The sequence below is a fragment of the Cervus canadensis genome, chromosome 33 (assembly GCF_019320065.1).
Source record: "Cervus canadensis isolate Bull #8, Minnesota chromosome 33, ASM1932006v1, whole genome shotgun sequence".
Lineage (NCBI taxonomy): Eukaryota > Metazoa > Chordata > Mammalia > Artiodactyla > Cervidae > Cervus > Cervus canadensis.
Window position 1 is genome coordinate 11,528,529 of NC_057418.1, and position 18,838 is coordinate 11,547,366.

At 44.2% G+C, this 18,838-nt stretch overlaps 1 protein-coding gene across 5 annotated transcripts in view; it reads left to right on the forward strand.

Annotated features, from left to right (window-relative positions):
- Positions 1-866: 866 nt before the first annotated feature.
- ARFGEF3 (ARFGEF family member 3) overlaps positions 867-18,838 on the forward strand; it is a 176,981-nt gene continuing 159,009 nt past the window's right edge. For all 5 annotated transcript variants that reach the window (XM_043457044.1, XM_043457045.1, XM_043457046.1 and 2 more), the window contains exons 1-2: positions 867-1,077; positions 7,954-8,005. In XM_043457044.1, the coding sequence (XP_043312979.1) occupies positions 993-1,077; positions 7,954-8,005 (137 nt within the window). In that variant the 5' untranslated portion in view covers positions 867-992. The remainder of the gene's footprint in view (positions 1,078-7,953; positions 8,006-18,838) is intronic.

Consider the following 18,838-nt stretch of genomic DNA (forward strand, 5'->3'; position numbering starts at 1 on the left):
GTTCTTCACTGCCAAAGCTTTCTCTGTCCACCCTCTCCCATCCCCACACCTAAGTTGGCTAGCTCTCTGCTGCATGGTCCCGGTGCACCACCACCCCACCCTTTTTATTTTCTTCAAAGGATAACAATTCAGGTCAACAGAGGGTTGGAAAGGGAAGGAAGAGACATTTTTAAAAAGGGTTTTGGATTCAAGAGTCCAAATTCTGTTGGTTTGGGAAGTACCTTAAACCTCTCTGGGCCTGGTTCCCTCCTGTTATAACGGGATGTTAATCCTTCCATCACACACACACAGCCCTGGTTCACACCTGGCTTCCTCCTGTGTATAATAGGGATGTTAATCCTATTATCACACACACGCACACGTGAGATGGTGTGGAATACATGGTTGGGCAGAGTCACAGTCTGTTCACAGGTAGCGCCCGAGCCTGGCTCCGAGGGCGGCCCGGCACTAGTGAGCCTGGACCGCGGGATGCCGCGGGCGGCGCGACACCACCAGGCGCCGGAGGTGGGGGGCTCCTGGACCCGGAGCCGGAGCCGAACAGCCCCAACTCCGCCCGCCCGGGACGGCGGGGCGGGGGCAACGACGAGGCTCCTCCCCGCCCGCTGTCCGCCGCCGCCAGACGCTCCCTAGGGCCGAACCCGGCCAACGCCCGGCCGGCGAGCCAGCCCAGGACGTCCGCCACCGGCTTTCGGCGAGCCTCCGTGCCCCGGGGTCCGCCCCGGTGTCGGCCTCCGCTCCGCAGCCCGCTGTCTCCGTCGCGGCGCGCGGGGCGCTCCTGACCCGCGGGCGGGGCGGCGGGCGGGGCTCCGGGCCTGACGCGGCGGCGGCATGGAGCGGGCGTGATTCATCAGCCGCCGCGCCGGGCCGGAGCGGGGCGAGCGCAGCGGCCGCCCAGGCGCCCAGGGCCGGGCTGCGGTGGCGGCGGCGTCCCCGCCGGGCCTCGCGCGCGCGCTCCCCTAGCTGTCGGCGGCTGGCCCGCGGCAGAGGTCAAGATGGAAGAGATCCTAAGGAAGCTGCAGAAGGAGGCGTCCGGGAGCAAGTACAAAGCCATCAAAGAGAGCTGCACCTGGGCCCTGGGTAAGCGCGCCGAGCGGGGCGCCCGGCACCTGCCGGCGGGGCCGGTTCGCCGCCGCCGGAGGGCCGCGCCGGGGAGGGCTGTGATGGCCCCTCTGCGGGGTGGTGAGGGGGAGCTGAGCAGCTATGACCGATGCTTTTTCGCGCAATTGCGAGAGTTGCCTCGGAGAATTGATGGGTGATGTGCGAATTTGGATTCGGGCGTGTACATCCATCCGCCTACCTTCTGGTCTCTTTATCTTCTCCTAAACCTTAATGGGGAACCGCCGTGTCCCCTCCTGACGGCCCCTTTCTTCAAGTCCCCTGCACGGCGGACGACGGTCACCCATCTCCGAGTTCGGATCACAAGCCGGTCGGAAAACACCGGCCTGATTCCAAAACGCCTGTGGGCTAGAGGGAAGTTGAACCGTCAGCCGCGGTCTCAAGTACCTTGGCCAGTGTAACCAGGAAGGAACAGCTTGTTTGATTTTCCTGATAGAGGCCAGCTTGTTAAGTATTAGCTTTCATGGTTATTGTAAATGAAAAATAACACGCAGGTGGGATGGTGTTACCTCTACAATTCTATTGTTGTCTGCCCTTCAGACAGATTTGATTTTAGATTTGTGAACTCTGCAAGCACTGAAATAAGTTCCAGGTAGCAAATTTGTGTTTCTTGTCAGACTCGGATTGTCGAACTCAACCTTGGAGAAAACGGCAAGACATTCCAATTAGGCAAGAATGTGGGCAATCAAAATTGTCTGGATGGGAATTCAGGGGGTTCAGGAGCATACTTGGGGTAATAGTGATGCTTGAGGAGGGAGAAAAGGAAAGGCCAAGAAGAAACCAGGGCAGCTCTGTGGGCCCCTGGCCTTCCCCAAGCCTGCATGTGATTCCTCAGTTGCCAACCAGTCAAAACAGAAAATTGAATCCCTTTCTCCGTAAACCAAAAAGCCATTAGTGTTTGTCATGACACTCTGCTGTGGCACAGCCTGGGAAGGGCCGTTAGCAGGTTTTCTACTAAATGGAGAATTCTGTTGGTGCTCTACGTATCTCGGTTAATATTTAGAAGATCTGAATTCACATATGTTTGAGTGTGTGTGCACAGACCATCGCTCTTTTTTTTTTTAACCTGTCTGTCATCACAAAATTTTCTAGAATGTTGTCTAGGAAGTTTATCTTGTAGGCAGAATCAGAACTTGACCATTTGTTTACTGTTAGAGGGGGAAGAAAATGGACCAGATACATAAGTGAACAGCAAGGCTCTTAAAGCCACAGTACTGTTTTTGCATTGCCATTGTCATTCAGTCAGGTGATGGGATAGATTCTCAAAGGCTTCAAATGAAGGGTCCCAGATGTCCGGGTAACATAATCTAGCAGGTCCTGACTGCACTCTAGACAGGTTCTTACCTGTACTTGTTATTATTTTGCTGTAAGTTAAGCAGATTTAGATAACATGGGGGAGGAGAGGAATGTAGCATCTTTAATATTTGGATTTTGATACTCTGCATCTTGTTAAGTTAAAGTGCAATGTTACCTAGTTTAGGTCCTTGAAGAAAAAGCCCAGAGCTGAGGCAGCTAGATAATGTGAGCAGAGCCTGGAGTTCAGCCTGATGGGAAGAGTAAATGGGATTCTTTTCCCAGGGGCCATTCTCAGCAAGAGATGGGAGTGCATGAAACAGTTAACTAACAGTGGTTGGAAGGAGTAAACCAGGAAAACCGATCAAAGAAGAGGGAGTGAATGTGAGGTCAGGGGTGGGGGGTAGGGGGACTGGTATGAGTTGGTGGGCTTTTGAAGTCAATTGGACTTGAAGAATGGGTAAGCCGTGGGTTTCTGCTTTTCTTTGCTTGTGTAGCAATGATTTATTAAGACCTCCTCTGTACTGAGCGGTGGGGAGAGAAAAATGAATAAAATGCTTCCTCCCTGTAATTAGCTTGTTAGGAGAGGGTATGTTGGAGGGAGAATGCTGCAGAAACAGACATGAAGGTATGGCTTCCTGTTCTTCTTTCCCACTCCAGTCCATTTTCCACTGTTCCATCTTTTTGGGTTTTTTTTGGCTATAAAATACTTTTCACTCCTCAATCCCCATACTGTTTTTTTAAAGTGTGAATTCCTTCGAATGCTCTTTGGAATCCAGCCCCAGCCTTCTTTCCTGGCGCCCTCACGGCAGGGGTTCATCGGTCCCCAGTAAGCCATATACTTTCTTGTACACGCTGTGTGTTGCATGTTCCTCTGCTTGGGCAAATGCTAGTCCTTCTGCCACGGCTTACCTGCCCAGACTCCCAAGGCTCAGCTCACATACAAAGGCTGCCCAGAGCTCTGCAAGTGAATAGGTTGCTCCTCTGGGCTCTTAGCTCTGCGTTTAGGATCCTCTTAGAGCACCTGCTTTTGGGGATTATAGTTGGTTATGCCCGCAGCTACTCCTTTGGGGGCAGGATGTTTGAGAAATATATTGGATTCAGGAGACAAAAAGAAAAAATTCAAGCAGACTTAAAGCAAAATAGAATGTTTTCACTCTATGAACTAAACAGCCCTTGGAAGGCTAGCTGTGGGTTGAGTTTGGTTCAGGGATTAGGTACTGTTAAAAGGATCTTACTCTGCTCTTTTGGGATGACAAACACACTCAACATGAGTCTCCAAAGCTTTGAGTTCATCAGTCAGCACACTTAGACCATCTCAGGAAAGAGGGCTCGTCCCCCACTTAGACCATCATGGGAGAAAGGGGTCATTTCCGTACTTAGAGCATCTCAAGAGAAAGTAGTCATCTTACACTTGGGCCATTATAAGCAAGAGGGATCACCATGACATTTAGACCACCCCAGGGGAGAGTCATTCTTATGAAAGCTACCGTGGGAGAGGGGGTCATCTTCACGCTTAGTCCTTATCAGAAGAAAGAGGTCATCTCCCGCTTGGACTGTTATAGGAGAAAGACAATTAGATCATACCAGGGGAGAGGAGGCATCTCCCACTAAAACTCTCTAGGAGAGAGAGAGTGCATCTCCACATTTAGGCCATTACAGGAGAAGGGGGTCACTTCCCACTTGGCCAATCATGGGCTCATCCAAAGGGAGTGGAGCTCTGACAGTCACTCCTGCCCAGTCCTTGGCGTTGATGGGTTGAGTGTGTATCCCTGATCCAGTCCTCTAGCTAAGGAATGAAACAGGCTAGCTGCCTACAAGGCCCACTGAAATCCCAGAGTCAGCCAAAGATGGCTTCCTCAAAACAAAATTAGAGTTTGCAGCTTGAGAGGCAGGTGAGTGGATGGTGATCGGCCAAAGCAACACGTGTCCGCAGTGTAGACGTGAGCTTCCTTAGCATAGGGACTATCACTTAGCCTTGTTTGTGGCTTCTGCACCTGCAATATGAGAGACACATGTTCAATACGTAAATAAATCAACATGTTACTGACTTGTTTGGGTTTTAAGTGATCTTAATCTTGTTTTCTAGTTACAAAAGTTATATATGCTCATTTTAGAATACTGAAAAATAGTCAAACACTATAAAGAAAATAATCTCATCACCCATATGGTCACTAATCATATTTTGGAGTATTTCCCTCCTGCAAAGGGTTTGTTTTTTTTTTTACCACATATAGTGGATTGTTAGTTATTTTTTATTTTAACTTCAGCATTTTCTGAAAATTGGTTTCTGAAAACCAGTTTTTTTAATGGCTACATAGTAACTGGCAAGGACTATGTATGTGTTTTTTCTCTATTTTGAGCTATCCAGGTTATATACTTTTCTTGTCAGTGAGGAAGTGGTCTGACGAAGGAATAGAAAAAGAAAAAGGGACTGGGCCACTGTGTGGAGGGCCTGAGAGAAGATTCTCCTTCAAGGACTGGCAGTCCTGGAGGTGTGGGCACTGGGAATGGCAAGGATGGAATAGAAGGGCAGATCAATAGAACTGGATCACGCGTCTTTTAGAAACTTGCATTGTTTTGCATATACCAGGGGCTCCTGTTGAATTGATTTAGAAAATGGAGAAGAGAAAGAAAATCAGAAGTTGGAACAACAAGTTAAGGAAGAAGGATGGTCTGTGTAACCATCCTCCTTTTGTCTCTTTCCATCCACCTTTCCTTCCAACCTCAGGTTCTGCTACCTTCACAGCCAAACGACTTAAAATGTGGGTGTAGTGCTTGTGTCCACATCCTCACTTCCTGCTCACTCTTCAGCTCACTCCAGTCTTTCTCTTCTGTCCTTCCTTCTATTGAAGAATAAGGTACTCAGACCTCAGAGTGTAGCAGACCGTTCTCACATCCCTCTTACAGGTTCTCTTGGCCACTATGGGCATCTACTTGACCTTGGCCTCGTACCCTCACCCCGCCGGTTTTGATCCTGCCTCTTGAGTTTTTCTGTCTCCTTTGCAGTTTCAGCTCCCATAGTGGGTGCCTGCTTAGTCGTGTCCAACTCTTTGCAACCCCATGGACTGTAGCTTGCCAGGCTCCTCTATCCATGGAACTTCCCAGGCAAGAATACTGGAGTGGGTTGCCGTTTCCTTCTCCAGAGGATCTTCCCAACCCAGGGATTGAACCCACGTCTCCTGTGGCTTCTGCATTGGTGGGCAGGTTCTTTATCACTGAGCCACCTGGGAAGCTTCAGCTCCTCCCCCACCTAAAAGATTGTGTTTCACAAGAATTAGCCATGAACCCTCTTCTCTTAATTCCCAGCCCGCCTGGAGTTGAACACTTTAAGAGCCGCAGCTTCAGTTCAGTTTCTGAGAATGTGATACCCATATTTAGATCCCTGGGCTTCCCCTTGCTCTGCCACTAGCCCCCTTCTCCCTCCAATGCAACTTCCTACCCTCTTGTCTTCTGCAACGGGGTGGGCTCATTATGGCTGCTCTGTGACTTTCTCTTTTCCCTTTCCTCTGACTCTCTGTTGGCACTTGCAGGGTTGGGCACTGTTGCACAGCTTGAGTTAAATATAAACTCCTCTGTCTGATGAGGAAAACTGCAGCGGTTTGGTCATTTGCTGTCAGATCCTCTTCTTGGGAAGCAGCATCAAGTTATCCTGGATATTGGCTGTGCCCTGCCGACTGCTGGGCCAGACTCACCTGCCTGACCTTGGAGCCGCCCCCATACCTGCATCTCAGGGCTTTGTTTTATGATCCTGTCTCATCTCAGGAACTGACCTCAGTCCTTCTACTTCCTACCTTGTCTTGTGGCCCCTGCACCACTGAACTCGTCCAACCATCTTTCTATTTTACTCGCTTCCTCAAACCTGCTGCTGTGCCCCATGGACCACAACAGTCCCAGATCCTATCATCATGGTTTCTGTTCTTACTCCAGAGTCTCAGGGATACATTTGGTGCACACTGTTCCCTCTGATCTCTTAGCCATGTGGAAAGAGATGTTTCTCCTTCCCCGGTAAAAGTAATTTAGACTGACAGGGCTTGTTGACTCTAGAACAGTGAAGAGAGGAGGCAAGAGTCTGAACAGAAAAACTGGAGACAAGTTGGAGCGTGTGATGTTGTGATTTATGATAAGAAATATATATTTGGTCTTGGTCCCTGTTTCTGGCTCAGAGCTTCTAAAATCCTTGGAATTTCCCAAAAGGAAGAGAGCTAAAAATGTCATTCTTTATGTTAATGAAGTAATTTTGGACCACATCTAAGGATGGGGGCTGGTTGCCAAAACCATCCTCTTCAGTCCCACTCCCCCTGACCTCTACGGAGGGGAGAGGAGCTGAAGATCAAACATCAGGGGCTGATGAGTTGTACCTGTATAATGAAGCCTCCATAAAACCTAAAGGGATGGAGTTTGGCAAGCTTCCTGGTTCACACCCAGAAACCATGGAATCTCTTTGCCCTTTCCCCATACCTTGCCATGTGTATCTCTTCCACTGGGTTGTTCCTGAATTATATCCTTCTGTAACATACCAGTAATCTAGTAAGTAAAAGTTCCTGTGAATTCTGTGAGTCATTCTAGCAAGTTAATTAAACCCAAGGAGGGGGTTTTTGGAAACTTTAATTTATAGCCAGTCGGTCAGAAGCGCAGGTGACAACCAGGACTTGAGGTTGGCATCTGAAGGTGGGGAGGTGGCGGGGTGGGAAGGTTGCGGGGGGAGTGGGTGTTACAGGCTTGTAGGACTGAGCCCAGCCTGTGGGGTCTTATGTTCTCTCCAGGTAGATAGTGTCAGAATTAAGTTAAATTGTATGACACTCAGCTGGTGTCAGAGAATTGCTTATTGAGGGACCCATCTTCCCTACCACCCTTCAATCCCACAAACACACATTGGAATTGGGTGCAGGATTGTTAAATCTATTGAACTAGAACAGCTTTTATTTTGAAAGAGAATAGTGAATGTTTCATTATCACTATAATTGGAGACAGCAAGAGTGTGAATAGCCATAGCAGTGGTTAAGTGTTGACCATTCAGGTGAGATTAATGAGATGTGAGCCTTCCAATCAGTATTCTTCAATACTGTGTGATTTTTGAAGAGTTTCACCTGCTGTGTCATAAATGTGAGATGAGCTGTTACATAAAGTGCTTTGTGAACATGAAAGTCTCTCAAGTATAAGTTATTATTTAAAGGTATTAAAACAGTATTTTCAAGGAAATAGCTCTCCTTTCTCTATTGTTATTGCAAGAATATAGCATTTTTAGTCAGTTGTAAATAGATCACATTGGCATTCTGTTTCAGGTTAGGAATTGACTCTGTCTCTAAGGGAAATGCGTCCTAATTTTTAAGCTCTGAGAGGAAGTCTTGTGAGCTAGAAAAGGCAAAGGATTTTTAAGTGTGGATGATTTGCATGCAGATAGTTGACAATTGACTAATTTATAATTATAGGAATTTCCGGGGATGGGGGGGAGGGTGGAGAAACTAAAAGTGAGATTTATGTACAGTTTAGATTCCTAGTCCTCACATACTTATTTTTGACTTTGTAATTTTCCTTTTGCAGAAACCCTCGATGGTGTGGATACCATTGTCAAGATCCCTCCACACTTGCTGAGGTAAGGAGACTGGAGTTGTAGAATATCACAGAAGTAAAAATGGCCCACCATGTTTTCCTGAAGGGTCCAGATAACCTCTTTGGCTAACAGGATTTTAGTTGCTGACTGTTGACCTTTCTGCATCTGTGAACTGAGTATTTCATGAGTGTCTTAGTGTCAGTGAAATCTGTATTCCAAAGGAACCAGCTGTGGAAGTCTTGGATGAAAGGATACAATTGGTCACGGAGAGAAATGACCAAAACCTAAGTGAGGATGTGGACTGTGGACGTGGAGACTGTGGATTAGCCTCCCACCGTGAGTTAGGAAATGGTGCCCACTTTGGGCTTCTCTAGTGGCTCAGCTGGTGAAGAATCCTCCTGCCTTACGGGAGGCCTGGGTTTGATCCCTGGGTTGGGAAGATGCGCGGGAGAAGGGAACGGCTACTAACTCCAGTATTCTGGCCTGGAGAATTTTGTGGACTGTATAGTCCATGGGGTCACAGAGAATCAGACACGACAGAATGCCTTTCACTTTGGGGGGAAGCAGTCCTGCCCCGCGTGGGGTGGGTTTAAGCTCTCTCTGGCCCCTCGGGTGGACACCATCTCACAAACTCTGTGGCCACCTGCAGTAGCCCTGAGACCGTAAGTCTATTTCCCCAGTTCCTCAACTCTTCCTGCTCCCCCATCTCCATCATTGTGAGAGAAATACATGCCTTTTGTGGAAATTTGGAAAGAGCATACAAAAGTTGCCCGTAATTACACCAACCTAGAATAACCAGTGAAAGCAGTTTAACAGATTCTCTTAACAGACTTCCCCCCAACACACATACATATTTTTACAAATTAATATGAGGCTTTATTTACATGTTTGTTTCCTGCTTGGTTTTTTTTGGTCAACACTATAGAAGAACGTTTTCTAATGTCCATATATGTTCTTGAAATATTGCATTTTCTTTTACTATATGTCTGTTGCAGCATAAAATTATTTAGTAATTTTATTAAACATTTGGATTGTTTCTAGATTTTTCTTTGCAATTATTAAAAACTAAGTCTTTTGAGTATAGTTTCTGTATTGTCAGAATACTTATGATTTATTATGTATTTTCTCTCTTTTCAAGTAAATTGAAAAAAGAATTATGCTTCTGTCTATTTAGAAAATGTATTACTTCTACTGTAGTGCCTGCTACAGGTTGATACATTTGTGTGTTAGTCAATTCCTATAAGGGAATTCATGCGTTAATCAAACCAAGTATACTTTTCTTCTAAATAGATAGAATGTCTGGCAGCAACATTCTTACCCAGAGGAGGGGTATTCCAGCTGGGGTATGCATGCACACAAAGGAATGTAAAAATTCTCCAGGAGGTACAAAAGCATAGATGGTTGAAGGGAGATGATTTCCTGGTTCCCAGTTTCTATAGTTAACCTGTCTTAAAATTATTTGCTTCAGAATTGATTTTGCTGTGTCTCTTTTTCCATTTCACCTCTTACAGTCACCCTTCTCCCTCTTGACAAAGGACAGCAGAGCTGTCTCCCACCCCATCCTGACTCTGACCCTAGTGTATTGTCCTGGGATGCAAAACCCTCTTCCCACCAACAGAGAACTATGAAAATATTAATGTCTGTGTTGGTAAAGGGGATGAATATAATGACCAAGGCACACATCTTTTTGCAGGTTAGTTTTCATTTCTTGGCTTTCAGTGAAATTGGAAGAGGACCTAATCTGGTTATAACAAAGAAAAAAGATTTTTTTGATGAATCTCCTTCATTCCTTTCTTACTTATATAAACAAGGTTTCTTAGTGCTTGCATCTTTAAAAGTGGGAAAGAAAGGTATGGAATTTATATTATATTATTATTATAATATAATAATTCAGTTTCATTGTATTATAACAGTAGAGAGTATTCACTCATCAGTATATGAACTAGTTGAGAAGAAAGAGACAAATCCTGTACATTTCTTTAGGGATACACTTCCAATAAATTTTTAATTTCCATGTTAACTATATTAACATTCTTATAAGTAATTATTAATGTTGTTTGGATCAGTTGTGTGCATTAGTAATGATAGCTCAAAGAAGAAAATGGAACACTTTTAAGCCTTACAGCCAGAGGAAATTTTTAAGAATCACTTTATATACATTTTTGTTGCAGGGAAATATAATAGGATAATTCATAAAATCAGGTGTTAAATGTATTAGATTGAGAGAAAATTCTGTGTGGGGAGTAAAATGGAAATACAAGTTCAAGGAGATAACAGTGCAGCCTTTTTGCAAAGAGGAGTTTGTTCATATATTTTTTGATAGGTGAAGATGGTTTGCAAATTGGTGTGGTATTTGGATTTTATTGGATACCTTTAAGTGAGTGATATGTTTTAATTAAAATTGTACTAATTCCAATATGCCAGAATTACAGCCTTTGCACTGAATTAAAATTATGGTTGAGAAATTTAAATGTCAACTTAAAATGTGTGAAAAATAGTATTTAAAATTTGCAAAAATGTTTGATGACACTGCTGTAAAGGTTCTTTCTCTATCCAAGGGGTTATTGAAGCTACAGTGCAACTTTCTTTGGTTATGGATCTGTGGTAAAAGGTTTGCCTTCAGTGTTAGAAGGAAGAAAGTGACAGTGATACCAGAAGAGGCTCCTGGTACAGTGGGCATCAAAAGACAACTGGCATTTTCTACCTCTTGGTGTATGTGGAACCAAATGAGCTGGAGAAAATACAGTGTTAATGGGCTGTGTTTGGTCCCCTGCTTAGCCACTGAGCATTACACTTGTCCATGATATTGAGCCCAGGGCCAGCTGGCCATCTTGTATGACCACAGGTTGTTGCTCAGTTGCTAAGTCATTTCTGACTTTGCAACCCCATGGACGGCAGCACACCAGGCTTCCCTGTCCTTCACTATCCCCCAGGGTTTGCTCAGATTCATGTCCATTGAGTTGGTGATGCCATCCAACCATCTCATCCTCTGTCGTCCCCTTCTCCTCCTGCCCTCAGTCTTTCCCAGCATCAGGGTCTTTTCCAGTGAGTCACATCTTCAGATCAAGTAGCCAAAGTATTGGAGCTTCAGTTTCAGCATCAATCCTTCCAATGAATATTCAGGGTTGACTTCCAGAAAGAAAAAAAAAATCATCAACAGGCACATCCACAACTGAGTGTTGTTTCCAGCTTTGGCCCAGCTTCTTTATTCTTTCTGGAACTGTTTCTCCACTGTTCCCAAGTAGCATATTGAACACTCACTGACCTGGGGGACTCATCTTCCGATGTCATATTTTTTTGCCTTTTCATACTGTTCATGGGGTTCTCACAGCAAGAGTGGTGCTGGAGTGGTGAGCCATTCCCTTCCCCAGTGGACCACGTTTTGTCAGAACCCTCCACTGTGACCTGTCTGCCCTGTGTGGACCTGCACATCATGACTTCGAGCTTCACTGAGTTACACAAGGCTGTGATCCATGTGATCATTTTGGTTAGCTTTCTGCGATTGTTGTTTTCTTTCTGGAGTCTGTGGGATTGTAGTTCTTGCTTCTTCTGTCTGCCCTCTGATGAATGAGGATACGACTGTAGGAGGTAGTCACAAAATTGATGGGAAGGATGCCAGATGAGGAACCGTAGATGAATACATATATATGTGTGTGTGTGTTTACCTGTCTTCACCAATATTAGAATATAACTCGGAGTGTTCGTCTGAATGATAGAGAGCTGGTGATATCATCCTGTATACAGAGGAATGTGTTTGTGCATTCCAGATGTGCAGCAAAGTCTATCAAGCATCCTCGTACAGAGAACTGAGCTGTGTGAATGAGACAGAGCAGGTGCAAGCATTGCTCTCAGAGGTTTTATGTTCTCCAAGAGGAGACTGAAAACAAATGTAGCTGGGGAAAAAACACTTGTGAGGCAGCAAGTATAAATTGACTATGGAATTTTATGCCTATCAGAAGGTTTCAGTTTGACTATCACTCGTAATAGTTGAGAGCCTTTCAAAGCCTGTTTTAGCCTATGTGAATAAGCCATAATCAAACGAAAACGAGCTATTGAATTAATGAATCTGCTTGAGCCTTTGATAACAGGGAAATAAACACCATAATGGACTTTCCCCCTCTGTGGTAAATCAGTTTTCCTTTAATCCTTTGATTCTTCTTCCAGGCATTTTTAAACCCACAGTGCACTTACTCTGTCCAGTACTGTGTTTAACATGGTATCTCTCTATTGCTTGAGCACAATAAATTAAAAAAATTTTTTTTAATTTAGGTGCTGTAATTTCTTGTCTGCTTATAAGTAAGAATTTAGATTTGTTATTTTTTCTTCAGTTATACTTCTATTTTAATGATTTTTTTCTTCAGTTATATTTAGTATATGAGAAAGAAACCAGATTCATAAACTATTTCTTGGCATTCTTCTGGTTTTGTATTCAGATTCAGTTTCCATTTCTGTTATGTAATCACCTAGGAATGGTTGTTTGCAAAAATGTTTTGTTGTTTCAGGTTTTGGAATGAGCCATCAGGACTAAATTAAGTATCAAATACTTTCTGCCGTGCTTTTTTTCTTATTTTTCCTTTTGCCATTGATTGTCTTTCAAGTTAAATATGTTAGCATTCTGATAGATAATTACTAATACTGTTCTGATCAATTGTGTACATTAGTAATGGTAATTCAAACCAGAAGAAAATTGAAACCTTGAAAGAACTAAGGTTGTATTATCTTTTTTTAAAAAAATTTTTTTTCTTTTACCATTGATTGCTCTGAGTACTTCTTGTGCAAATGGAAGTCCACAAGTCACGTGAATGATTTTAGTGACTCTGGTGACTGGATTTGGTCATGCGTAGGGCACGGTATGGGAGAAACCTATGAAAAAAGGCTTTAGATGGAATGGAGGGGCCAGAGGCTTTGCTTCTTTCTGCCCCGGGCTCGTTCACTGAACAAAGGCCCAGTCTTATTGTTGATACAGTGAACAGCCTTAGCAACCAAGATGGGGATTCACGTGGGGAACGCAGTGAGGTTCAGCGTCAGGGATGGGGGAAGGGCCAGGGAACTCGCCCTGTGGAGTAGCTCCTGAATTTGTTAGTCGATAGTCACGCGAACATCTTTCCACCTTCCTGCCCGTAGTCTTGCTTTTTGATCTCGGGGGTGAGATTTAAGCATCCTTATCTTCCTCCTCGAGGAGCCTGAACCCTCACGCCTTTTTTTTTTTTTAAGTTTTTTTTTGTTGTTGTTGCCCAGGCTTTTTGTTGTGGCTTGAGGTTAAATAGTTGTGGTGAATGGGCTGTAGAGAAAGTGGGCTTAGTTGCCACGTGGCAGGTGGGATCTCAGTTTCCCGACCCAGGGATTCAACCCACATCCCCTACGTTGAAGATTGGATTCTTAACCACCATGAGAGTCCTCTTTTCTCTCTGATTAAACCTGGGCCTTACATGTCTTTGCAGGGTTGAATAAAACCTGTGAATCGGTGGGCAGTGGCGGTGTGCCCATGCTCAAGGAAGAAGCCTTCCTCAGGCTGGGGTTACCTTCTCCTCAGCCTTCTTGTTTTTCTGGCAAAAGGCAGCTCAGGATGTTCCCTCAGAGTTGACAGACTTGATAAAATCTCTCTGCCCAAGTCAAGTGACGTCCAGTAGTTACTGACTCCATCGTTGTTAGTTGCTGGTTTTTCAGCCAAGTAAGAAATGAGACTTGGAAGCTATTGATCAAGAACTGTTAATAGGGAGGTGGGAGGGGGGATTGGGATGGGGAATACATGTAAATCCATGGCTGATTCATGTCAATGTATGGCAAAAACCACTACAATATTGTAAAGTAATTAGCCTCCAACTAATAAAAATAAATGAAAAAAAAAAGAACTATTAATAGTTAACAATATTAAACATTTTCTCTTCCCTTTTTTCTACTTTCTCTCACCCCCTGCATCGTTTGCTTTTCCCGCCATGGTTTGGGAATCAAGTAATATAACCAAAGTAACTTGATCAGTTATGGAATTTTCAGGGCTGCTCTGGTTTTTGTTATGAATATTCAGGGCTGGTGTCTGTGTTTTGTGAGGCTATCACCAGCCACCTGGAGGGGCCACAACTTCTGTGATGTTTAACTTGTTGCAAGTTGATATATTGGTCTTTCCTTTTCCTGCCCACTGTCTTTGTGATGGCTTGGTTATGATGATACCTAGATCTGTCTGATGTTTTTCTCTCTGAAATATTGAAGAACTTATATTTTTTCTAACCCTATGTGTTAAAAGGAAAAGGACTTATGCCATTTCTGTGGACCATTCAGTACCATTGTTATTTGCAGTCAGTGGCTCTTCTAGATCTTTCTTGACCTGCTGGCAAGTTTCTGAGGAACGTCCTCCCTTTCCAATGGACTCCTATAGTGTCCTTCTGCCTCTGAGTCTTGGCTGGAAGTGGTCAGTCCCTCTGCTGGCATCTGACCATCACAGAAACAAGCTCTTCCTGTGACCAAGATTAGTCATGTACACATGCAAGAGGGTGTGAAATTCGGGTTTTACTGAGGGCATTTTCCAGTCTCTGCCCCGCCTCCTCTGGGAGCTATCTCATACACTGAAATAGAGCATGCTTGTTACGAGTCCTCTTCCTTTTGCATGCCAGGACCAAGACAGCAGGTCTAGAGGTCTATGGTTAGCAATCTAATGCTCCCCTTTATATGGGACACTGAAACACTAGAGACGTGTTTTCTGAGCTGCTTTTTTTTCATCAAAATTGTTCACTGTGTGTCTTATGCAGTATTCCTCACTTCCTCTTACTACTTAGCCTTGAAGACTGAGCTATGGTTAGTGAAAGTGATCCTTCTTTCCTTTGTGCCTTCACTGTTTCTGTCGTGAATTTGTCATGGCATTTATTAGTCAGGTTGGTAATTGTTTAGGGGATCTGTTTGAGACCCTTTTTTCAAGGAGTTCATATACATAAATTTTTCATCATTTTACCTCCTAGTTCAGTGCCCTTTTCTCCAGACTCTGCATTGTGCATCTCAGTGAACCTATGTCATCTCCTAGGTTCTTGGAAAACCTGGTATTTGGAAGAATCTGTGCCATAGTATTTGGAAGAATCTGTGCTTCGGCAGTAGAATCTCAAATATCTCATTGGCTGAAAGGGGGAGTCCCAAAGAGTAGACCAGAAATCCAGAAACCCTCTCCATTGACCTCAGCTAGTATAGTCTTAAACCTCTTACTCTCTTCTCAATCAAAGCCCTGGCTAGTCTAACGTTTCTTATTTGATTGAGGTTGAGGGTTTGTGGTAGTTATTAATACATGACCCTGATTAATGGTCTGTATCAAAGGTCACTGAATATACAAGGGGTTCAGCACTCATTAGGTTCCCATGAAGAGTCCTTGGCCCACCTGGATGAGGCACTCTGCCTGCCTGAACTCAACCACCCCCAGTGTGAATTTGACTTGGAGTCAAATTTCTGTTCTAAAGAAATAAAGAGTCTTCACCTGCATCCCTCTCCAGTCCAGGATTTTCCCTTTCTCTGAGCCCAGGTAACTTACAACAGGACTGGTCCAGATGAGATAAAACCATCAAGGGAATCCTGGAGCAATCTCGTTAAAAGGCAGCCATTGGCAGCAAACCTCCTATTGGCATTTCTCAGTGCCTTTTGGGAACAATCCCAGACATCACTCCAGCCATGACCCAGCTACCATTTTGCTTACCTTTTCCATGATTCCTCAGAGCCAACCTCAGCCTAATTGCTTTTCTCCTGCCAGTTGCAGTTCCCAGAAAGACTCTTTAACAGTCCTACTTCCATTTGTCCTTACATGTGTCCCCCACTCCCTCCCATCCACACCCTGCTGAGCCTCTGCCCAGCCCTGGAGAGCAGTGGCCCCCAGCCTTTTCGGCACCAGGAGCCAGTTTCATGAAAGACAGTTTTTCCATGGATGGGGAGGGGGGATGGTTTCAGGATGATTCAACTGCATTACATTTATTGTGCACTTTATTCTATTATTACTGCATCAGCTGCACCTCAAATCATCAGGCATTAGATCCCAGAGGTGGGGGACCCCTGCTCTAGAGGCTTCATTTGCCTGCCTGGTCCAGACACTTCTTTCAGCCCAGATGCTGACAGGTTCCTCCTTGTTTTGATTTAGGGACCTACTGATCTTTCATGGAGGGTGGGAACACGCTCATTAGCATTCTTGTTTGGAAAGAACCATCTGTAATAGCTTCTTATTCTTTGTAAGGCTTTAATTGCTTTTCTGTTGCTTTTATCTATTTTAGGGCTTTAGATCTGTGCTTTGAACCCTTCAGCAACTTCTACAGGTTGTGCAAGTTTTTTGTTTGTTTTTTAATTGAAGAAATAAATGTCTCCATATCAACTGGGAAGGACTGTGTGTGATTTCAAATGGATCAGTGGGTTTTGACAGGCAGTTTCAATCTCATCATTGTTTCTGCCTTTCTGAGGACATGGAGAAGTGCTGGGCTCCCCTTGCTACCTCCCACTGTCAAGAGGCAGAATCAGGGGCTGCCAGTGTAGGATTTCCAGGTCTTGTCTTCAGCTCGTGCTAACTGAACAGAGGATGTTCGCATAAATGCAGGACAGGTGCTTCTGATGAGGCCTCTGCATTAGTCCAGGTAAATTGTAGGTATCTGTGCTTCTTCTGGATTTGAATTCATCTTGAGGTCTCCTCTTGGTGATTTCTGGTTTTCCTCCATACTATGGCTGACTTCTCTTTGCAGAGGCACACACATGTAAGTTTTGACTCTCCTGATTTTTTGCTGGTTCGGCACCAGAAAAAAAAAAGAATAGGATGCTTAAGATACTTCAGTTATTCTAAGCCTGGCTCACTTTCAGTCTCAGCGAAGTCTTTATCCCTCCCAGCCGTGAAAGGATATATGGAGGGAGCCATCAGTCTTGCCTTGGGTCAGTGGGAATCATTTAAGTGAAAAAGGACTTGCCATGGAGTCAACCTGAACTGTTCCAGCTCCCTGGGATCCAGCTTGCCTCTAAACAGGTGAGCAGAATGACATTTCTGTGTTGGCCACAAAAACCAGTTGGCAGGGAGAAAGTAGCATGTGGAATAGCCAATAATTAGCCTGTAAGTGAGTGCTGGGGATGCGGAAATCTGTATTAGAAATCAAGGTGCCCCAAAGATCTAGTCTTTTTTCTCCTTTTATTCCTTTCCCTACTGCTATGGAAACAAAGAGTATTCTCATCACCTTTTAACATAGTCTAAATGACAATACTATATACTGTTCCTAACTTATGAGCACCTCCTTCTGTGTATATGCCAGCCTATAAAGTCAATTGTAATGATTTTCATGTTCTTTGATAAGGAAGACCTACGATTAACTTTTAATTACAAAGCTTCTTCTTGTTAATAGCCCTGGACCTCAAAGCACTTTAAATGATGTGGTCAGTTAGAGAAGTGCATAACCTACCCAAGCTGGGATGGTAGGGGTTGTTGGGCTTGAGTGATATTTTGAGATGTGAGCAAAACCAGCCATGGCCACTCATCCTTCCATTATAACAGGTGGTTGATGCCTTTATTTTATGGCGCTTGGCTCTAAAGGGAAGTGTTAGAAGAAAACAAAGAAAACGTGTGACAGTCCAACCATAAATTTTTCTTTCTTCAGTTTTCATTCCTTTTGAGCGGAATGAAGGTAGGATTTTTGCTGTGTGGGTTGTTCTGTGCTTGCTTTTTCATAATTGTGTCTTACAGGCAATTTTGGTCCAAATTTCCTGCTTTAACTTCAGAGTATGCTGTTGAGAAATTGTTTGTACTGATGAGTTAAAAAAAATGGATTCTGAGAGATCAGGAGGGCCTGGAGCTTGTTGATTCAGTGACGTAAATGGCTCGTGAGGTGTTTGTATATCTCACTCTCCAAAACCTTTCTACTGGGAATGGCGCAAAGACTAGAATCCTGTTTAGTTTCTTTGGATATCTTTATTAAAAATTTCCTATTTGTATTGTACCACCTATTTGTGTGTAGTTGGACTTAACTCAGTAGGGTTATGTAATTACACAGTGCACTGATATATGTTTTTCCAGTCTAATAAATTTCACACAGGAGATCTTCCATTACTGATTTTATAACTCAGTACTCTGTTAATATGATGCCTCTTGGCATGCTTAATTGCTTGTGATTCACACGTTCTCAACTAAATTTAGGATGCTAGAACCTATGTTGACATTTTTCAACCTTTATTATGTGCCCAGGTCTCTTAGGTATTAAGCATGCTGGTCTCCATCCTGCCTTTTCTCTTGTGAGATAGGGGAAGTCCTGAGACTTGGAAAGACTCCTTGAGCCAGGCTGGGACAGAGTCAGAGTTGTTAGAGTCAAAGTGCACATTCTTAACACATTACAGAGTATTACCTCTCCCATCATGGACAACACAGAAGTTCATGTTTTCTGATTTGTAATTTATGTGAAATACTGAGATATATAAAACTAACTTTCATGCAATAAGTTATTTGATGAAGCACCATGATTGAAAAGAACTCTTGGGAAATGGGCTATAGTTAGCTACTGCTCATCCCATGAATGGGACTTCCCAGGTGGCGCTAGTGGTAAAGAACTTGCCTGCCAATGCAGGAGACAGGAGAGAAGTGGGTTCAATCCCTGGGTCGGGACAATCCCTTGGAGGCAGGCATGGCAATCCACTCTAGTATTCCTGCCTGGAGAATCCCAGGGACAGAGGAGCCTGGTGGGCTATAGTGTGTATGGGGGTCACAAAGAGTAGGACACAGCTGAAGCGACTTAGCATGCACCCACATCCGTGAATACAACTTACTAATGTAGGGATATCAATGAGGTCACTTTATATTGAAAACAACTTTAAGTGCAATTTCCAAGGAGCTGGAGCTTTTAAAGAGGGAGTATCTTTGTATAGAGACTAAGGGGCAAGCCATAAATTATT